At 58.2% G+C, this 17,844-nt stretch overlaps 2 protein-coding genes across 3 annotated transcripts; both read right to left on the bottom strand.

Annotated features, from left to right (window-relative positions):
• Nucleotides 1-1,116: 1,116 nt before the first annotated feature.
• LOC149306598 (structure-specific endonuclease subunit SLX4-like) lies at nt 1,117-8,156 on the bottom strand. Of its 2 annotated transcripts, none has more exons than XM_089540295.1 (12): nt 7,910-8,156; nt 7,701-7,778; nt 7,345-7,520; nt 6,964-7,244; nt 6,135-6,357; nt 5,738-5,877; nt 5,262-5,402; nt 4,872-5,041; nt 3,158-4,743; nt 2,728-2,830; nt 2,243-2,629; nt 1,117-1,868 (listed from the first exon to the last, which is right to left on the bottom strand). In XM_089540295.1, exons 1-12 carry the CDS (start codon nt 8,134-8,136, stop codon nt 1,535-1,537), a joined length of 3,846 nt encoding a protein of 1,281 aa, XP_089396421.1. In that variant the 5' UTR covers nt 8,137-8,156; the 3' UTR covers nt 1,117-1,534. The 2 variants fall into 2 exon arrangements, with proteins under 2 accessions (XP_089396421.1, XP_089396423.1); XM_089540297.1 differs by having other exon boundaries at nt 5,774-5,877.
• A 401-nt stretch (nt 8,157-8,557) lies between these two features.
• Nucleotides 8,558-17,829, bottom strand: LOC149306597 (heat shock protein 75 kDa, mitochondrial-like). Its single transcript, XM_089540623.1, has 17 exons — nt 17,568-17,829; nt 17,408-17,490; nt 16,444-16,584; nt 15,780-15,851; nt 14,986-15,146; nt 13,976-14,085; nt 13,030-13,103; nt 12,373-12,528; nt 12,096-12,216; nt 11,936-12,005; nt 11,331-11,478; nt 10,965-11,150; nt 10,506-10,644; nt 10,199-10,284; nt 9,633-9,778; nt 9,410-9,482; nt 8,558-8,859 (listed from the first exon to the last, which is right to left on the bottom strand). Exons 1-17 carry the CDS (start codon nt 17,812-17,814, stop codon nt 8,758-8,760), a joined length of 2,115 nt encoding a protein of 704 aa, XP_089396749.1. The 5' UTR covers nt 17,815-17,829; the 3' UTR covers nt 8,558-8,757.
• Nucleotides 17,830-17,844: the final 15 nt, after the last annotated feature.

Raw genomic sequence — 17,844 nt, 5'->3', positions numbered from 1 at the left:
CCAATAGGCATCAGCAAGCAAGATGTCCAGTCCGGGTTGTGACCTGTCAGTGCAGCCACAAGCCCTGTCCAAGGGAAAAACAGGACACCACTCATGCTGTATCATTCTGCAAAACCAGGAAAAAAGCAAACCAGCCCACTTCTATTTGTAATCATAAAGAAGGGATTTCAAAATGTGTTCCTGTTTCTAATAAAGCTGCTAAAATTGCTTGAAGGATGGTTCCAAGTGGCTCAGTGCCGAGAGCTGGCTGCCGCTGTGCAACCTACCCCCATTTCCCCAGAGTCCCACACCTGAGACGGCCGCCTGGGAGCCACTTCTGCAAAAGCATTTGCAGCAGGAAAGCATGTTCCCACGGCTGTGCTCACCTGGGACTGAGCCAGGAGTGGCCTCGCCATGCTTTTTGTACTGACCGCTGGCTCTCTTGCCATTCATTGGATTGCTTACACACCTTGGGTGGCTTCCTACAATCTTTTCTTACATTGATGGGTTTTTAGTTGACCCTTCTGTTTATTTTTGCTTAATTCATCTCGGTGTTACGTGCCGCACTTGGGCTCCGCTAGCAGGGCTTTGGGGTCTGGCACAGAGGAAGACGTCCACCTTTTTCCCTTTGGACCTTTTCGCGGGTCTTGCATTGCCAGCATAGATCATGGCATTCAAGTAGATTGTTATTCTGGAGGTGGGCAGACGGCTTTGGATATCGAATTAGGATCCTGGAGGCCTAGTTCAGTTGCCTGCTTGGGCGGGGAGCATTCTCAGCCTCAGAGGAAGGCAAACTAGCTGAAGGCACAAGCAACAAAGCTCAGCAGCCCAGCAAAGAGCCAGAAGACACTCCTAAGCCCAGCTCTCCTGCTTAAGCCTGGTCTGCTCCACAAGTGCAGCTGCAGAGCCACCTGTATGCTGCTCCTGCCCAAACCCTGCATTTTAAGAAGAACACACAGAGACTGACTGTGTTTTTCCAAAGGGAGAGAGCCTTTCTGTAGGCCATTTAGAGGGCCATTTTTGCATCAGAAGAGTGGTAGCCGTGCTCTGCTTTCTGAGATACTCTGGATCTCCCACAACAGCACTTCTTTTCTCACACTGTCGCCTGCCTCTAAAACACACTTTTCAGCCTCATCATCACAGTGAAAAACAGTATTTATTACAGACCAGAACAACCTGAATAAAACTATTATTTCACAACTCCAGTATATAAAGAAGAGATTCAAAGTGCTGCATGGTTGAAAATGGACAACTGGCATTCAAGCAGTTGTCACCTGAGCCAGGGCCCCCCAAAAGCCCCAGCATCAGCGGAGGAGCGCTGTCCAGCCGTTTCCTTACTCCAACAAGGTACTCTTAGGATCTGAATCCAAAGATCTGACCTGGGGGCGGAGAGGACCTGTCTCCTCAAAGCTAAGGCAGGCTCAGTTCAAAAGATCTATGAAAGAAGGTACCATGTGGCCTGGAACGAAGGAAGGCCCCAAGCAGAACGCCAGAACACAGACATGGAAGTGCAAAGTAAGTGGCTGGAGCCCCATCACAACCATCCCAGAAAAGCTCAGCGCCGGTGCCTCTGCCCCCACCTTTTCTTGCCTGGCTGCGAGTGCCGAAGCTTTTCTCTCCGGGCTTCTGCAGTGGTGAAGGTAATGCAGTGAGCATCCAGAAAGTCCAGCAACTTGCCCAAAGCAATCTTGATGCCACTTTGCCTCAGTGTTGCCTGAAGCACAGCCAGTTCAATGGGCTGGTAAAGTAAGATCTGGCGGCAAAGAGATGGTGTGGAACGTATGTAGTGGCGAAAGGCCTCCAGCTTGCCTTCGTCTTTGTCGGCGGGTGCAAGCGCCTCCTCCTCCTCCTCCTCCAGTACACTGGTCTCAAACTCAGACAAAGGAGCACTAGACGGGAAGAAAGGTGCATTAGCCCTGCCATGTCACCCTTCTCCAGCCCACCATAAAACTGGATGGGATAAGCCGGGCACCACTAAGAGGGCCAAGCGCTTTCTGTTACCGAGCTCCTTCAAGCTCCCCCCCAGCTGCTTTTCTCATGGTTTTGACTTCAGAACCAGGACTGCTTCCTGCCACCTGCAAAACGGTGCAGGCCAAGGCACTCAGAAATGGAGCCCCTATTCAAGAACACCAAAAGCAGAATGCACAATACAGAGAGAAAGCACTTAAGTTGACTTTACCTGCCTTCCTTGGCAGTCCCTGGGGACCATCCTACCTGGAGGAAGGAGCAGAGAAGCATGCAGATCCACAAAGCCAGCCCATACCTGCGGGACAGTACCGAAGTCTCACTGCTGGCTACAGAGGATGAGGTGGACTCCTGGGACGCTGGGGAAGAGGGAAGGCAGCCTCCAGACCCAGCATTGCTTCCAAGGGTGAATCCAGCAGCAGGCAAGGCTGTCCTCCACTTCCGCTGCTCTGAGCCACCTGGAAAGCCATGCAGCTCAGCCTCCTGGGCGCTCTCTCCACACAGATCCCTGGAGCCGACCATCTGCTGGCTCTCCCAGATGGTCCCTGCTGGACAGGGCAGTGGCGCCAGTGGGGCAGCTGCAACCCTTCCCTTGGACTCGGCATCCCTCCTTTGGTGAGTAAACTGAAATATCTCCTTTAGCTTTAAGACCATCTGGCGCTTGGGAAGGGCGCGGACTCCAAACCTAGGAAAGGAAGGCAGATGGTCAGCATGGCAACTTGTCTGCAGCCAATACCTCCAGTAGTTGGAGGCAGAACCAGCTTCTGTGCTGAGAACACCCACCTCTTCAGCTCCTTCTTCAGCACAGGAGTTGCCATGACTGAGTAGGAGGGCATCGGGGTGAGCGGGGTCACAGGCAGCAGCCTCTCAAGTTGGCCAGCAGGATCTGGAGAATAAGAAATTGGGTGCACACCCCTTGACTCCCAGGGGCACTGAAGTGAACCAAATTGCACTTTGCTGATAAACAAGATGACACAACCATATAGAAGATGGTACATCCTTCCAATGATAGCAACATAAGAGTGAGGGACCTACTGTTGAGCAGGAAGGAAGCTTTCCCTAGTTTGCTGTGTCAAAGGTACACCCCCACAATGCACACATTGCCCCAAAGGCCATGACCCCCAACAGCCCATCAGAGAGAGAAACCAGTTGCTTGGCATCCTCACTTCGGCCCCCATCCCACCCCACCCCTCGCTTGAAAGCAGTAACTTACCAGGGGTGGCCTGAGTTGGGACCGCAGAAGAGGGCGATCTCTGGGTGAGAGGCAGACTCTCACTGCCGTCGGAATCGTCTCCAGCCCCTTCTGAGCTGGGCCCACAGACTCCTCCAGCAAGCGGGCTCCCACCTTCTGAGTCCATAGGTCCAGAGGGGCTTCCTGGCTGGCTGTTGGCATTCCCAGCCTCTGCTGTCCTCGCTGCATGCTGCCAGACTGGCGTGCCTTCCTCCTCCTGCTCCTCCTGACTGTCATCCACAATGACCACATCATCCCAGGAGGGGCTGCTGCCAGACAAAGGAGTGGGCAAGAGCAACGGCAGAGGCCCACAGGCAAGGGGCAGCTGGTCCCTCAGAGAAGGCCTCTCTGGAGAAGACCCTCCCCTGCTCTCTCCAATCCATTGCTGCCCTTTATGCTCAAGCATCAGGCTGCCGCCAGCGTTTGGCAGACTGCCCACAGTGGGCCTACTGGGCAGAGGAGTGTCTGGCGCCAGCATCTCCCCTCCTTCACCACTGTCCTCCTCATTGGTACTACTCAGCCTCAGCAGCTCTTGGCTCTTGCCTGAGGAACTACCAAACCTCGGCAGTGGACCTCCCACACAGGCTCCAGATTCCCATTCTTCGTCTGAATCCAGCACTACCACTGGGCCGCCATCAGGACTCCCAGGTAGAGGCTTCGCCCCCAAGAGGGGTTCCCCTGGCCCACCACAAGGCACTTCCAGAGCAGTCTGGGAGGAAGAGGAGGAGGAGGAACAACCCATCCCAGTTCGGCCTGGCAAGAAGGCAGACAGGCGCGGGGCATGTGGCAAACGGCTCCTGGTCGAGCCCATCCCACAACTGGGTGACGGAGCCAAAACCACCTCCCTCGGAAGCAAAGTTGGCACAAGCGGCTCACAGGGAGAATCCCAGGGGAACACCTTCTGCACTGTTTGGAGAGGGTTCCCCACGAAGCCTCTGCTCCCAACCCCCTTTGGCTGCAAGGAACATCTCTGGCCTTCTGCAAGAGAGCCTTGCGCAGAAACCTCCGCAGTGGCTCCGAGGGACTGCTGCAGCCTCCCCTTCCTCCTGTCCCCGGCACCTTCCTGCAGCACAAGGGGCAACTGCTGTGGCCCTCCCTCCTGGCCAGCATCAGGGGAGCAGGGCAAGGCGGGAGGCTCCGCACCAGGGGTTGTTACTGGATTCATTGCAGGGTCTCCCAGCCCCTCCTTTGAACTGGTGAAATGGGGGCCTTCCCACCTCCCTCCCTGGCACTCCTTGCCCTTGCTGCAGCCTTTCTTTTCCTCTTCCTCCCCTTCTTCCTCCCTCTGAGCTCGAGCAGCAGAGCCACGCTGGGTGGCAGCAAATTCGTAAATCTCCTCTAGTTCTTCTTCACCCACAGTTGCGCTGCTGTTTCCTTCTTGGTGCACACAGTTAACGACAGCTTCTTCATCCTCATCCTGCCACATGGACTCCAAGAGCTCTTCAAAAGTCTCAGCTATGTCCTCCGTGCCATCGCAACCGCGAACATCATCGCCATCTTCTGTCCCTCCAAAAACCTTGAAGCTAAGGCGGCTTCCACACAAAGCAGCCAGATCATGCAGTCCAAACCTGCAATAATATAGGTGCAAATGCCCCCACAAACTTCTACCGCTGCCTGGGAGCCCCCAACCACTCCAAGCAACCCTCCTAGAGGCTCTACTGGCCAACAGAGATCTGGAAAGAGCGTGATACCAAACCTGGCAGCCAGACAACCAACGTCGGATTGCAGGTGGCGAGGAACACAGAGATCGGCTGCATAGAGATACTTAAGGAAGGCACTAACAGCCTCCGCTGGGACGTTGCTCAGCAGCATGCGGAGAGTCCCAGTGCCTCCCCCTTCGGCCACCGTAAAGGCTGTGCGGTCAATCTGGGGGCGGAAAGGAGAACAAACAGCCCCCGTGAAGGAGCCAGAAGGCCCAGGATCTGGCTCGTACTTTGCTGACTGGGGCAACTCTCCAGACACAAACTAGTCCAAGGCAACCAAACTCCCCCAGGAAACAAGGGACTGGCAAAAAACACAGATCCACCAACAATGCCCTCCCCAACACACACCACACCAAACCCTTACTGTTCTCCCTCTGACTCACAACTTCCAGAAGCTGTGGGCACCGAACATAAAGCACAAACAGGTGAGCATAGAGGATCTCCCCACTGTCCACCTGGAACTGGACATCGCTCAGATGGGGGTTGTTGACCATCATTCCGAAAGCAGTTGCCAATGAGCTGAGCTGGAATTAGAAAGAGAAATGTCACCATATAACCCTCCCCCCCCCCCAGACACCTTGCCTGAAGGGGAGGTTCAAGTTGCTTCCTCTCCTCCAAGATGGAGCTACCCAGTTGCAAAACAATTCAAGGGCGCACCCCTGCCCCTTGCCAAACACAAGGCTTTTCCAGCATGCCAAGACTGGAAGCCTCCAGCACAGGAGGGAAGTAAGAGGGGTTTCTAGATGCCCAGGAACCTAGGCATTCCCAGCTCCGCCTCCCTGACCCTGACTGCTCTTCTGACTACTTTCCTCCTGGCATCTGAGGGGATTCCCCAAATGCCATTGGCACCTGCTGCTACCTGTGGAGAAGAGACTTCTCTCAGCACTGCCCTTACAGCTGGGTGAGAGCTTCCTGAGGACTCCCTCTCTTCCTTCTCCTCCTCTTGCAAGGGGACAGGCGCCTTCTGTGGAGCACTCCTCAGTGCAGCCTCTTCTTGCCCTCAATCAAGAAAGAGACCACTCAAGAACCTCCCTGGAGCCAGACCAAGGTTCCTCCCACAGCCCCAGCCAGCAATGCCCACAAGCAAAGCTGTCAAAAGCGCCAGCCCTCCTGCTCCTTCTGGGACCCTGCTGTGGTTCAGGGCCACCCCTTCCCTCAGCAAAAGGACGCCGAAAGATTCTCGCCCCCAGCAAGAGCACCTCTGGGCAGCAATGTCTCTTCAAGCCCACCCCCAGACAAGCATGAGAGCTCCTCACTTGGTCCCTCCAGCCACTGGACATCCTGGTTCCACTGGGTGAGAGTGAGCCCTTCTCCAGCCAGCTCCACCAGATCTTGCAGGGCCCCCTCTGCGCCGTGCTGGCTGCCCAAGACCTCCCTGCTCTGACTGCTGGGTTGGGGGGCCTGGGAAGACCCCGGTTCAGGGGCCAGGCAGCCCAGCCCTGGCAGCCCTGCAGGCCCTGACCTCAGGAACAAGGCACCCTGGGAAAGGAAGAAGAGCACTTTTGCCCGACTCCATGGAGATCTCCAGCCCAGTCCACCCGCTGGCTCTAGGCAGCATTTCCAGGGAAAAGAGCAGAAAGAGACCACTGCTCCCACCCGCTCTCAAAGGGCTTTAACTGGAAGCCCCAGCCTCTCCCAAGGGACCGGCCCCTCAGGACCCAGCCGGGGAGGTCAAAGGTATCCCTGGCCATGAGGCCTCAGCTGTTTGGCGCTTTGGCGGCAAATTCCCAAGAGAAGCACAAAGGGCTGCCCTTCGGAGGAGACACAGCCGCAGCAGCAGCAGACTTCACAAAGGCACCCAAAGCTACTGCAAGGTACAAGCGCTCTGCCAGCTCTGATGGGGCCCCAGTAAGAAACCCCTGCGAAAAGGTGGTCCTGGAGAAGAGCCCATGCCTCTTTGGCAGCACTTGCCCCTTGCCTGGCAAGCGCTCCCAGGTCACAGAGCAAGCAGCAAAGCCCCAGCCTAGAAAAGGCTATGGAAGGCATCCTCCTGGCAGAGAGGAGCAAAGGGGCATCCGCCTGGGGACAGCCAAAGGGCACAGCCATCTCCCTGGCCCATAAGCCTGCCCCACCCGCCCCGGCTACCTGCTCCGGCGGCAGAAGGGAGAAGCCCAGGTCTCCCCGGCTTCCCGGAAGGGCGTCTTCTGTCAATGAGCTGAATGCCCACAAGGAGCCAGGGAAGCCCAGGGGGGTCTCCAAGAGGCGGCTGGCCGGGAGCGGAGGGGTGCTGGGGAGCTCCCCCGCATCCGGGAGCAGCTGCAGCAGCATGGCCTCCGCGCGGGCCTCCGTCTCCCGGCGGGCCTTCTCCGGATCCTGGAGCAAGAGCGGAGGCGGCGAGCGAGGGGCCCTCAGGCGGCGCCTCTTCACTGCAGCGGAGAGCAGGAGCGGAAGGACCCCCGTCAGCCCTTGCTAGGCTTGGGCCCAGCAGGGCCCCCCAGGGCAAGGCCCCCAGCCCCAAGGCCTCACCTGCTCCGGGGCCCCTCTGCCCTCGCAGGCGCCTGGCCTGGGCCTCCTCTTCCTCCCGGAGGGAGCGGGACATGGCCAGGGCCAGCAGCAGCTCCTCATCCAGGGCCCTGGGCGCCCGGCGCTTCTTCTTGGCCAGAGGCTCCGCGCGAGAGGCCCCGCTCCTGCGCTTCCGCCCCCTGGAAGACAGAGGAGAGTCAGCGCCCCGGGGCCCTCCGCCCGGAGGAGGAGCAGGAGCCCAGGGCCTCCTCCGCACGCGGCGCCTCCCGCCAAAAGGCACCGGAAGGCCCGCCCTCCCGAGGGGCCCGACCCCAGGGCACCCAGGGCTCCGAAGCCGGCCAGGCAGGCCAGGCTCTCACCTGCGCGGACCTTCCTCCTCCTTCTCCTCCTCGGAGGCGGGGGGCGGGCCAGGAGGCCTCTCCATCCGGTCCAAGCACCTGCGCCGAGAGAGACCGAGGGAGGGAGTCGGGGGCGGGTGGGCGGGCGCCGTCTCTGCCCTCCGGGGCGCCGTCTCCTCCTCCTCCTCCTCCCCAGCAGCCTCCCGCCCGGCGCCCGCGGAGCGACTCACCCGTTGACGTGCAGCTCCCTCCGGAGCGGGTCCAGGGCGGAGAGGTCCTCCCGGCAGAGCTGGCACTGCACTCCGCGCTCCGGAGCAGAGAGAGGGGCCCGGGCCGGAACGAGGGCTCCCCGCCGCCGCCGCTTGCTCCCCGCTCCCGCTCCGCCTCCTTTGGCCTCTGCCCCCCGCCGGGCCTCCCCTCGCCGCTGCTGCCGGAACTCGTCCCCGGAGTCGCCCATCGCCGCCCTCGCCTGGACCGGCCTCTGCCAGGATCGCTCCCCGGAAGGATGGGCGTGTTCGAAGGCGTCCCTTCCGGTGGAGGCCCCGCCCACTCGCCCATAGAGGAGGCTGCAGCCCAGAGCGTCCACGAGGATCCCGCCCTCCGGCGCCCCCCGGCGGCGAGGCGGGGAAGGGCGCGGGCTCCTTCCTTCCTTCCCCTCCGCCCCAGACGCAAAGGCAACGCGCGCCTCGCGGGGGGCTCCTGGTCCGGGTCTCCCCGCTCCCTTCTCCCTTGAGGCGTCTGCCAGACCCTCAAAGGGCCTGACCCCGACCCCCCCGGGGCAAAGGCTCCCTCCCTCCCAACAGCAGCCGCAGAAGGGGCTTTTCAGGCAAGAGGGAGCCCTGGAGGCCCCCGAGACACAAGAGGCTCAGAGCCACGCAGTCAATCTGATGAGCTTTTAATTAAGGACACACTTCTCCTATGCAGAACTCAGAAGCAGCCCATTCATCTCAGTCAGTGCGCCTGGCAGCGCATGCTCTTGCAGGCTGAGCCGGCTTCCTCAGGCGCACTTCCAGACCATGCTCTCCTTCGCCAAGGATCCAGTCTAGAGCTGGGCTCCAACGCAGGGCTGGCCTTTGCCTCAGTGCTTCTCCAGGGCTTTGACAAGGAGCTCGTTCAGCCGGCTGACCATCGGCCGGGGGTCATCGCTCAGTCCTGCCGCAATCATGGCGTTGTCATAGATCTGTAGGCAAAGGCGGAGGTGGAAGCCCAAGGCTCTTGTGGCCACAGAGGGCCAGCCCAGCGCAGCTCAGCCGGAAGCCGGAGAGTGTGGCAAGGGGTCTCCATCTGAAACTCTTTCCTCGCCTCCGTTTCCCCACTGAACCTACTGCTCTGTTGTGTGTGTCTGTGTATATAAACACACACACAAACACACACAAAGCCCCAGAAAGAGCAGGGGAAAGGAGCACAGTTCCCAGAGAGAGAGAGAGGCCCCAGATCAGCTGCTCTGCCTCAAACACTCTCCTCGAAAAGGACAGTGCTGGCTAGCTGGACAAGCCCAGACAGCCTGGAGATTGAGTGGAAACAAACCTCAAGGAGCCTCAAGAGCCCCACTGCCCCTGACTCAGAAGGGGCCAGAGATCACCAGGGGTGCCCCAAGGCAACCCTGACCCGCCATGCTTCTCCCCTGCAGCCCTACACAGATGTGACTAGATCTCAGCCGCTCAGCTGAGGGTCCCCAGGCAAAGGCTGGTGTTGGCGCTCAACACACAGAGGAAGCCACAAGAGCTCACCTGGTCAAGCAGCAACTGGGCCAGGTCAGGCTGACTGGTGCGCAGCTGGTTGAGCTTTTTGATCAGAGCATGCCTGAAGGAAGGAAGGAATGCATGAGCTCTGTGGGCATAGAGAAGGACCACTCCCCCCCAGCTGACCCTGGGAGCCCCTTGAGGGGGGCAGCAAGTGCTCAGCTCTGGCTGTCTCTCTCTCTCTTCCCCACGGCTGCATCCCCTTCCTTACCCCGCATTGATCTCTAGTGTGGGTTGCAGGATCTGGGCCCGCTCCTCATTAGTCTTGGCCAGCTGCTGCATGCGCAGGAAGTGCCGGGCAGCCCCCATCTCCAGCACAGTGACCATGGCTGGGTGTGTGTCCAGGCGTGGAGTCACCTGGAGGAAAGGTGAGAAGCAAGGCTTGGCAACACCCAAGGGAGAACAGCCTCCTCCCTAATGACCCCCCCTTGCCCCCACCAAACAAATGCCACCCCCACCTGCACCTCTCCCACTAGAACCCTCCAGGATGGTGAACCACATTTTGCTCACATGCTTCTGGGACTTTGCCACAAAGGAAAAACGAAGGCCCATTCAGCCAGCCAGCCAGCCGCTTTGCCTTGGAGTCAAGGGGTCAGGAGCCATGAGGGCAGGCAGAGTGCCAAGAAGGGATGTCGAGAGCGTATCCCATGGGAGCCCCCATGAGGAGCATCAAGGCAGCTTGCTGACTGAACGGTCATCTTGTATGGGCGGCAAGGAAGAGGCCGTCACTCTTTATGCTGCTGCTGGCCAGGTGCCACCAGCAGCCGCTTCCCTCACCTTGATGGTGGTGACTCGTGTGCCCAGTGCATTCCTCATCCAGGCCAGGAGGTCTTCTGTGTCCTGGGAGCTCAGGCACTCATTGGCTGCAAGGGGAGGCATAATGGAGTCAGGGGGCAGGGGTAGAGAGATCCAGCCCAGCCCAGCCCACCTCCATCTTCAGCTGCTTCAGCTGCTTCAGCTGCTATAACCACAGAGCTCCATCCCCAGCACCAACCTCCTGCTCCAAGCTGGCAACTTTAAACAGCTCCCCCTCCCCAGACAGCAAAGTGGATCCCCCGTAGGCCCAGCCTCTGCAGCAGCTCACCTGGGCGCCTCTCCTCAAACTTCTCCTCCTTGTAGTGGTCAACCACAATGTCCGTCTCCACCGACATCAGTTTCTTCTTGTCAAACTCCCGGAGGTGGAGAAGAGTCAGTTCGTCAAACTGCTCGTAACAGAAGAGCACCTGCAGGCCCAGAAGTGAGAAGAGCAAAGTCACAGCTCCCAACTAGGCTGCAAGGGAGTGTGAAGGTGTCTGTCTCAGAACAGAGGGTCTTGCCCCTGGGCAACCCAGCAGGTCCTTGCAAGCTCCACAGCCAAGGGCTCAGTGATCACTAAAGTGGCCATGCCCAGCCTCCAGAGCCCAGCTGGCTGGTGATCAGGGGCCTCCCCTTGTGGCTCCCAAATGGCAATTGTGACAAGGAGGCAAGCCTCCCTCTGGTCATGGGCCTCCTTCCAGGGTGGCAGGGGCTGCGCCACTTCTCCATACCCAGGCACCCAGCTCACCTCGGCATCCTTCTTCCTCATGGCTTCGTAGTAGGGAGAGTGTTCAGCCAGGTGGCGGTTGGGAGCACACAAGTAATAGATGCTCCTGCTCCCAGCCGGCATCCGGCTGGCATATTCTGGGAGGCTGGTCAGCTGCCCAGCAGCAAGTGCCGAGGACTCATAGCGTAGCAGCTTAGCGATATCCTCCTGCAAAGGGGAGGCATCCCTTCAGCTGCACAGAAAAGCAGCACAGGCTGGTTCACTACATAATCCCCCTCTTCAAGTCTCCAGCCTCCCCCATCTTTCCCTTGGGAAAGATAGTGCCCCCTCCAGCTCCCCTGCCTGCCCTGAGCCCAAGCAATGGAGAAGCTGGCTGGCCAGGCGCACCTTGACCTCCTGCTCAGCAAGCGTGACGATCCCCTCACGCATGAACAGCCCATAGTCCTCAAAGAATTTGGCATATTTCTCAGGGTCCCTCTTGCTCTGCTCCACAAAGAACTTGATCAACCGCTGCTGCAGGATGGCTCGCAGCTTCCTGAGTGGGGAAAAAGGCATGGTGCCAAGTGTTAAGCCCCTTGCCCAGGAGGGGATGGAACGGGGGGCCTTCACTCTGGGGGAGGGAGAGGCCACCTGGCCCCATGCCTTGGCCAGAAATATGCCACCAGGTTTTCAATGTGGGTGGCCCAAGCCAAGCAGGAAGCTTGCAGCCCCTCGGATGCCCACAGGGGATGGTGGGGTCACTGCTCCCCACCCACGAGAGCTCTCTGGTCTAACAGCAGCGGACAGGAGCACCAGGCAGCAGCCCTTCTGTGCCTAGCACTCTGGTGAGTCTGGACAGAGGACACAGTGGGCTCAATGAAGCAACAGTCCCACATTGTGGCACCAAGTGCCACCTGACAGGGCCTGGTGGAGCTGGAAGGCCAAGGCAGACCACAGGTCACTCTTCCCCTTGCTCGCCCTCACCCACCCACCCACCCACGCAGTCTCCTCACCTGATGAGGGCACTCTCCTGAAGCAGTTCGCGGCTGAGGTTCAAGGGGATATCCTCACTGTCCACAACTCCTGTGGTGTCAGGAGGGGGGGAAAGACGTGAGGCAACAGCACGGGAACAGGGATCCTGCCCTCCACCCCACCCAGAGGGGCGAGACCTACCTTTTAGGAAGCGCAGCCACTTGGGCAAGATGTCTGTGGCTTTAGTCAGGATCAGGACCTTGCGGCTGTAGAGGGCCACACTGGAACCCAGCTCCCGACTGACATCAAATGTGGAAGGTTTCTGAAGGAACAGAGGGAAAAGAGGAGGGGGCACAGAGAGACAGGGTGGTTGTGGTGCTCTGCCTGGGAGAAACCAAACACCCCTCCTGGCTCCCTCTTGCCCTGACAGATGCCAGTCCCTGCCCCGTTTCCCCGCTCTCTCGCTCAGCCATCTCACCATCTGAGGGACATAGAAAAGGCTGCGGATGTTGAGGGGAGCATCAGTCTTGTAATGGAGGATGTAGCGTGGCTCATCATACGCCTGGGCAATGAAGCGGTAGAATTCCTTGTGCTCCCAGTCCCCAATGTCTTTAGGATCCATCATCCAGAGGGCCTGGACAGGGCAGCAACAAGAGCACAGCTTAGCACCACAGCTAGGAGATCTCCAACGGCTGAATGTCACACCACCCCCAAGAACACATTAGGACAAAGACCACCAGAACTGCAATGGGGTGGACCTCCTTAGAACCAGGTCACCAGATGTAAGCAGCAGCTCCAGTGAGACTGCCCTGAAGCATCTTGGGGGTACGGGGTTGGCCAGCAAGTCAGCTCTGCTGCTGCACCCTCCACCACCCCACTGATCCAGATCAGAGATCTGCCCACCCATGTTGGCAGAGCAGCTGGCAGAAGCACAGCAAGCACCAGCAGAGATGGTTCTTGGGACCAGCTACCTCATGGCTCTGCTACCAGCGCCAGAGCCCTGCAATTCACACGGACAGGCTGATATGCAAGCAGCCAAAGAAGCCCTGCACGCACGCTCTCTCCTTCCTTCAAGCACCCTGGCAGAGAAAAAGAAAGCAATACCCTGGTGTTCAGGCTGCTGGGTCCCCCTTACCTGCAAGGTATTGATGCGTTGCCCATTGAGGTAGATGGGGAAGCTGATAAAGTTGCTGTATTTTGTGATGATCTCTGGAGAAGGCAAGGAAAGCCTGAGGATCCACCTTGCTCAAGATACCCCCAACCCCCACTCACCCACCCCAATTCTGGCTGGCTGGCTGCACTCAGGGACCTGCAGGCGGGTGTGAGGGGGCTTGGGGGAAGAGAGCTCCTGCACTGGACTGGGCAAGGTGGGCTTCCATGCCCAAAGAAGCTGACTGAGTAGGATGTAAGCAGTTGCCACCATCTGGATCCTGGGCACAGAGACCTGGTGGTGCAGTGGTTAAATGCCAGTACTGCAGCCTCTCACAACTTCAAGGTTGTGAGTTTGAGCCTGCAGGGCTCCAGGGTCGACAGCCTTGCATCCTTCCGAGGGCACTAAAATGAGTACCCAACTTGTTGGAGGCAATTAGCTTACAGGTTGTAAAACAGGGAGTTCACTGTGCACTGATAAGTGGCACAGAAATTTATTTGCTATTGGTGAAGAGGATAGGGAGTCAAAGGACTGCTTTCCCACCTGCCTCTCACCCACCAGCTGGCTTCCTCTGCAGAAGCTGAACTTCACATCAAACCCAAACTCCCTTCAGACAGAAGGTGCTCTGTGCCATTCAGTGGTGCTGTTGCTGCACGCAGGATCCCTGGCCTAGAAAGCACTCTCCCACTGCCAGGCTCTCACCCACCCACCCTTCCCACAGACTGAACTGTTCACAGGAGGCCTTGTGGAGCAAAACCCAGTTTGTTCCACATGGAAGGGGATGTCTCTCAGCCACCAGAGCTCCAGCTTTTCCATGCTCACAATAGTGTGGGTCCCTTTTTCTGTAACCCCCAGCAGCAGCTGTGGAAATCAGGAACTGGATTCCCCCCCCCCCCCCCCCGCATGTTCAGAGAGTCCCCTGGCCACTCACTCTTGACATGTTCCTCGCTGGCAAACTCCTTGCAGTCCTCTTTGAGGTGGAGAACTATTTTGGTCCCACCTTGAACACCAGACGCTTCTGAGATCTCAAAGGTCCCAGAACTAGAATTAGAAGAAAGAAAACCCAAGGGATTAACATGTTCCCCTGTCCTTCCCTCCCTCACCCCTGCAACCAAGAGTCAGGCAATGGCTGCTCAGTCACAGAATCATAGTATCGTAGAGTTGGAAGAGACCCCAAGGGCCATCCAGTCCAACCCCATTCTGCCATGCAGGAACTCTCAATCAAAGCATCCCCGACAGATGGCCATCCAGCCTCTGTTTAAAGACCCGTCCTTCAGAGCCGCCAGCCACAGCCTGGAGGACACAGAAGCTGCCCTCTTTGCAGGACTATCACACCACGTTTCTTGGCTGAATGGAGCTTTCAAGGAGAAAAGCACACATTCAGTCCCTAGGAACAGCATCTGCCAGTTTGGGTGGATGGGAAAAGACCCAAGGGAGCTACTGCTGCCAGACCCTGTCAACACTAGTGGCCTACATGCTCCCCTTCCCACAAGAATCTGGCTCAGTGGAAGGGAGTGTTTGGTATTCCACATACATAGGGTGACACTGCATAAACAACCAGATGTGCTCTCAAGCAGCATTCATTGTTGGAAAGGGGCACCCTAGCCCAGCCTAGCCCCAGTGTGTGACTGGAAAGCACAGTTCTGTAAGTGGCCCAAAAGCAACTTCAGAGAATCATCCTCTCCTCTACTCCTTGGACACCTCTTTGCTTCTCATTTGGGCACTCGGATCTCTCTCCGCTTTCTGTTGTATGTATGCGCACAGAAAGAGAGAGAGAGAGATTCTGAGCCCCAAAGGCAACATACGGAGGCCCAGGCAGGGTTCACTTGGGGCCCACAGAGTTGCCAGTAGCTCTTGCTTAAGGGAGAGGGTTGCCATGTGCCTCCATCTCCCCTGCCCCAGCGTATGGCTGTTCCCACATCCTTCTTTCACACAGCTTACCCATCTGAACACCAGCAGTAGCCAGGGCTGCCTGGTTCAGCCGACTGTGAGAAAACCTTCACCTGATCAGCCACCATGAAAGTGGAGTAGAAGCCCACTCCAAACTGGCCGATGATTCTGCTGCTGGTCTCTACCTGGTTCTCCAACAGGTCCAGAAATGCCTGGGGATGTAAAAGGACTTTACAGTCCAGGTGCTCTGCCACTCCATCCCTGCTGGTTGTGCATATGCACAGCCGTACCTGTACCAGCCACTACACAAAGCTGTTGTGCCAAGGGTTTGAAAGAGAAAGCTCAGCGTGGCACTAGAGCAGTCTGCTTAAATGCAGTTTTGCTGTTTTCAGCTCCAGTGGAGTAAAAACTGTTAGTCCACTGTAGAAAAACATCTGAGCAGCTTTTAAAATGGCATTCAAAAAGTTAGCTCATTTATTGGTTCCTTATTCAGATTTTATATTCAAGAACAAAGTCTGATAAAGTATGGCAGGATGGTTTGGATATCTCATATTCATAAGTCAACATATGTTGGGCATAACAAAACGTATATGTCATAGTCATAAAAAGGTTTTATTCCCAAACCTTTTTTCAAGGAGACAAATCAGAGAATCCAGCTTCAAAAGTAAAAATGACTGCCAGCTAAAAGTATTCTGCAAGCAATGCCTGAGCCGGGATCAGTCCTGAGTCTGCCAACCGCTCAGAGACGGTAAAGAAGGTGCCAGAACTACCACTGCAAAGGGGCGCTAGTAAAGCAACATCTAGATGGCTCCAGCACCCAAAGGTCACACCCACTCAGGCTTTACCTTGGAGCCAGACTGAGCGATGGTGCCAAGATTGGAAAGAAGCTCTTCCCGGGTCATCCCGATCCCTGTGTCCTGCAAGTAAGAAAATAGGACAAGGAAGCCCAATAGGATCCAGGCCCCCATGTTCTGCTTCTGGGCGTGAGGATGGGTTTTCTCACAGATGCTCACATCCCTCACCACTGAAGCATGATGCTGAGGGCCTGGATGGAGCAAAGCCAGATCCAAGCATTCCCTCCGCCCTGTTGCTTTCTGGGCAGCACTGGCCAGCCCACACCTTTGCCAAGACATCTGCACTCACCCCCACTCCCTTGCCAGAGGTCCTAACTAGTCCATGCCCTGAAATCGCTTCCTCCCTTCCTGGGGCAGCCACTCTGCGTCTAACACATCGCGAGGACTGACTCTGAGCCAGGAAGCAGTGGCAGCAGCAGAGGAATGGGCTCCAAACTGACTGAGCTTGGTCTTCTCTGAAGACACCCACAAAAGCCCACCACCTTACAGAGAGCCTCAAAATGCAGCGGCCTGGACATTTTGCCTGTGCCAGCAGGGAGATGCTCTACAGGAGCAGGGATGAAGGCAGGGGACCTGCTCTCATTTGGGGAACTCTGGAGTCCCTGGCAAGATGGAGGACAGAGGCCAGCAAAGGAAGGGGGGCAGAGCACCACACCTGAATGGTGAGCGTTCCTTCCTTAGAATCTGTCTCAAGGTGGATCTCCAGTTCTGGCAGGACCTTCCCTTCAGACAGCAGCTTGTGACGTAGTTTTTCCAGAGCATCGCTGCCATTCGAGATCAACTCCCGGATAAAGACCTGAAGGAACAACACTGAGCTTTCAATGGGCTCCACAATCAGTGAGTCTGAATTCAGCAATACACTTCCACCAGGGGCACTGCCTTTCCGCGGCGGTGGGACCCTGTGCTCTTGAGGCAAGGGCTAGGCTGGAGACAGCAGGGTCTCCCGCTTCAGACAGGCTTTTGCTGGGGAGCCAAACAAAATGTGCCACGCAGCAACTGGGCGGCAGCAGTGCTGGAGGGTGGCACAGCGGAGGATCCCCCAGAGAATGGCAGTGGCAGCAAGGCTTGTTAGCACTGTGCAGAGGGAGATCTTCCACCACGAACGCTCTATGGGGAGGCAATCCAAAAGGAAGCCAGAGACAGGGCCAGAAGAGGAGGCTCCCAGGTCGGGAGGATGGCGCTCAACACACTTCTGGGCACAGAAAGGGCAACTATGGCATCTGGAAGCGGAAGGGAAGCCAGAAGCTGCACAACGTTGACTCCGGGGACACGGGAAGAGAAGCAACAAGAGGCTGCTGTTGGGGGATGAAGGGTCCAGGCCAGAGGCGTCTCAGGCGGAGCAGAGCCGGCCTCGGAGGCGTGGAAACCGGCAAAGGGCCAGGGAAGACCCATCGGAAAAGAAGAGGCTGGGGGAAACAGACGGAAGGCGGCCGCATTGGACTCCGCTGCGCTCAAAGCAAGGGAGGGAGAGGAGGCCCCTTGCTCAGCCCTTCCTCAGCAACGCTCCAGGAAGAGAAGGGGAGGCCCTGGGTTTCCAGGTGCGCGGCTGAGGAGCGGAGGGAAGAGGGCCGGCCCCTCCGGAGGCCTCCGAAGCCCGCCCTGCCTGCCTGCCTGCCTACCTCCTTCTCCGAGTAGAGCGAGCGGGCCACGATGTCCAGCAGCTTCTGGGTCTCGGCCTGGAACTCGTGACGGGAGCCGGAGCCTGAGGGAGAGAGAGAGACGGGGTCAGGCCCCTTCCTTCCTTCCTTCCTTCCTTCCCTCCCTCTCTCCGGGGCTCACCTGGCAGGCTCTGCGGGCGGCTGAGCAGCCTCCTCGGGGGCGGGTCCGGGCCCGCTGGCGGCGGCGGCGGCGGCGCTTCCTCCTGCTCCTGGCTGCTGCTGCCGCCCCGGAGGCCCCGGGAGGCGGGCGAGAGCCAGGCCGGGGCGGAGGGGCGGCGCGGGAGGCGGAGGCCGGGGGTCCGGGCCGGGAAGGAGCAGCGGTGGCCGCCTCCGCGCAGCAGCGCCAGCAGCAGCGCCGTCCGCCCCATGGCTGCCGCCAAACGTCACTTCCGGCGCGC

This window comes from Sceloporus occidentalis, unplaced genomic scaffold (assembly GCF_023333645.1).
Source record: "Sceloporus occidentalis isolate IW3139 unplaced genomic scaffold, rSceOcc1.0.p SCAF_10, whole genome shotgun sequence".
Lineage (NCBI taxonomy): Eukaryota > Metazoa > Chordata > Lepidosauria > Squamata > Phrynosomatidae > Sceloporus > Sceloporus occidentalis.
This window is presented reverse-complemented; position numbering and strand designations above follow the sequence as displayed.

Excerpts from the sequence above, each read along its gene's own strand:
- LOC149306598 (XM_089540295.1), bottom strand. The coding sequence starts at position 8,136 with ATGGGCGACTCCGGGGACGAGTTCCGGCAGCAGCGGCGAGGGGAGGCC. Across the intron at positions 5,403-5,737 it reads GAGAAGTCTCTTCTCCACAG|CTCAGCTCATTGGCAACTGC; the intron begins GTAGCAGCAGGT and ends TTCTAATTCCAG. Across the intron at positions 1,869-2,242 it reads ACTTCGGTACTGTCCCGCAG|TGCTCCTTTGTCTGAGTTTG; the intron begins GTATGGGCTGGC and ends CTTCCCGTCTAG.
- LOC149306597 (XM_089540623.1), bottom strand. The coding sequence starts at position 17,814 with ATGGGGCGGACGGCGCTGCTGCTGGCGCTGCTGCGCGGAGGCGGCCAC. Across the intron at positions 17,491-17,567 it reads CCGCCCGCAGAGCCTGCCAG|GCTCCGGCTCCCGTCACGAG; the intron begins GTGAGCCCCGGA and ends TCTCTCCCTCAG. Across the intron at positions 12,217-12,372 it reads TTTTCTATGTCCCTCAGATG|AAACCTTCCACATTTGATGT; the intron begins GTGAGATGGCTG and ends CTGTTCCTTCAG.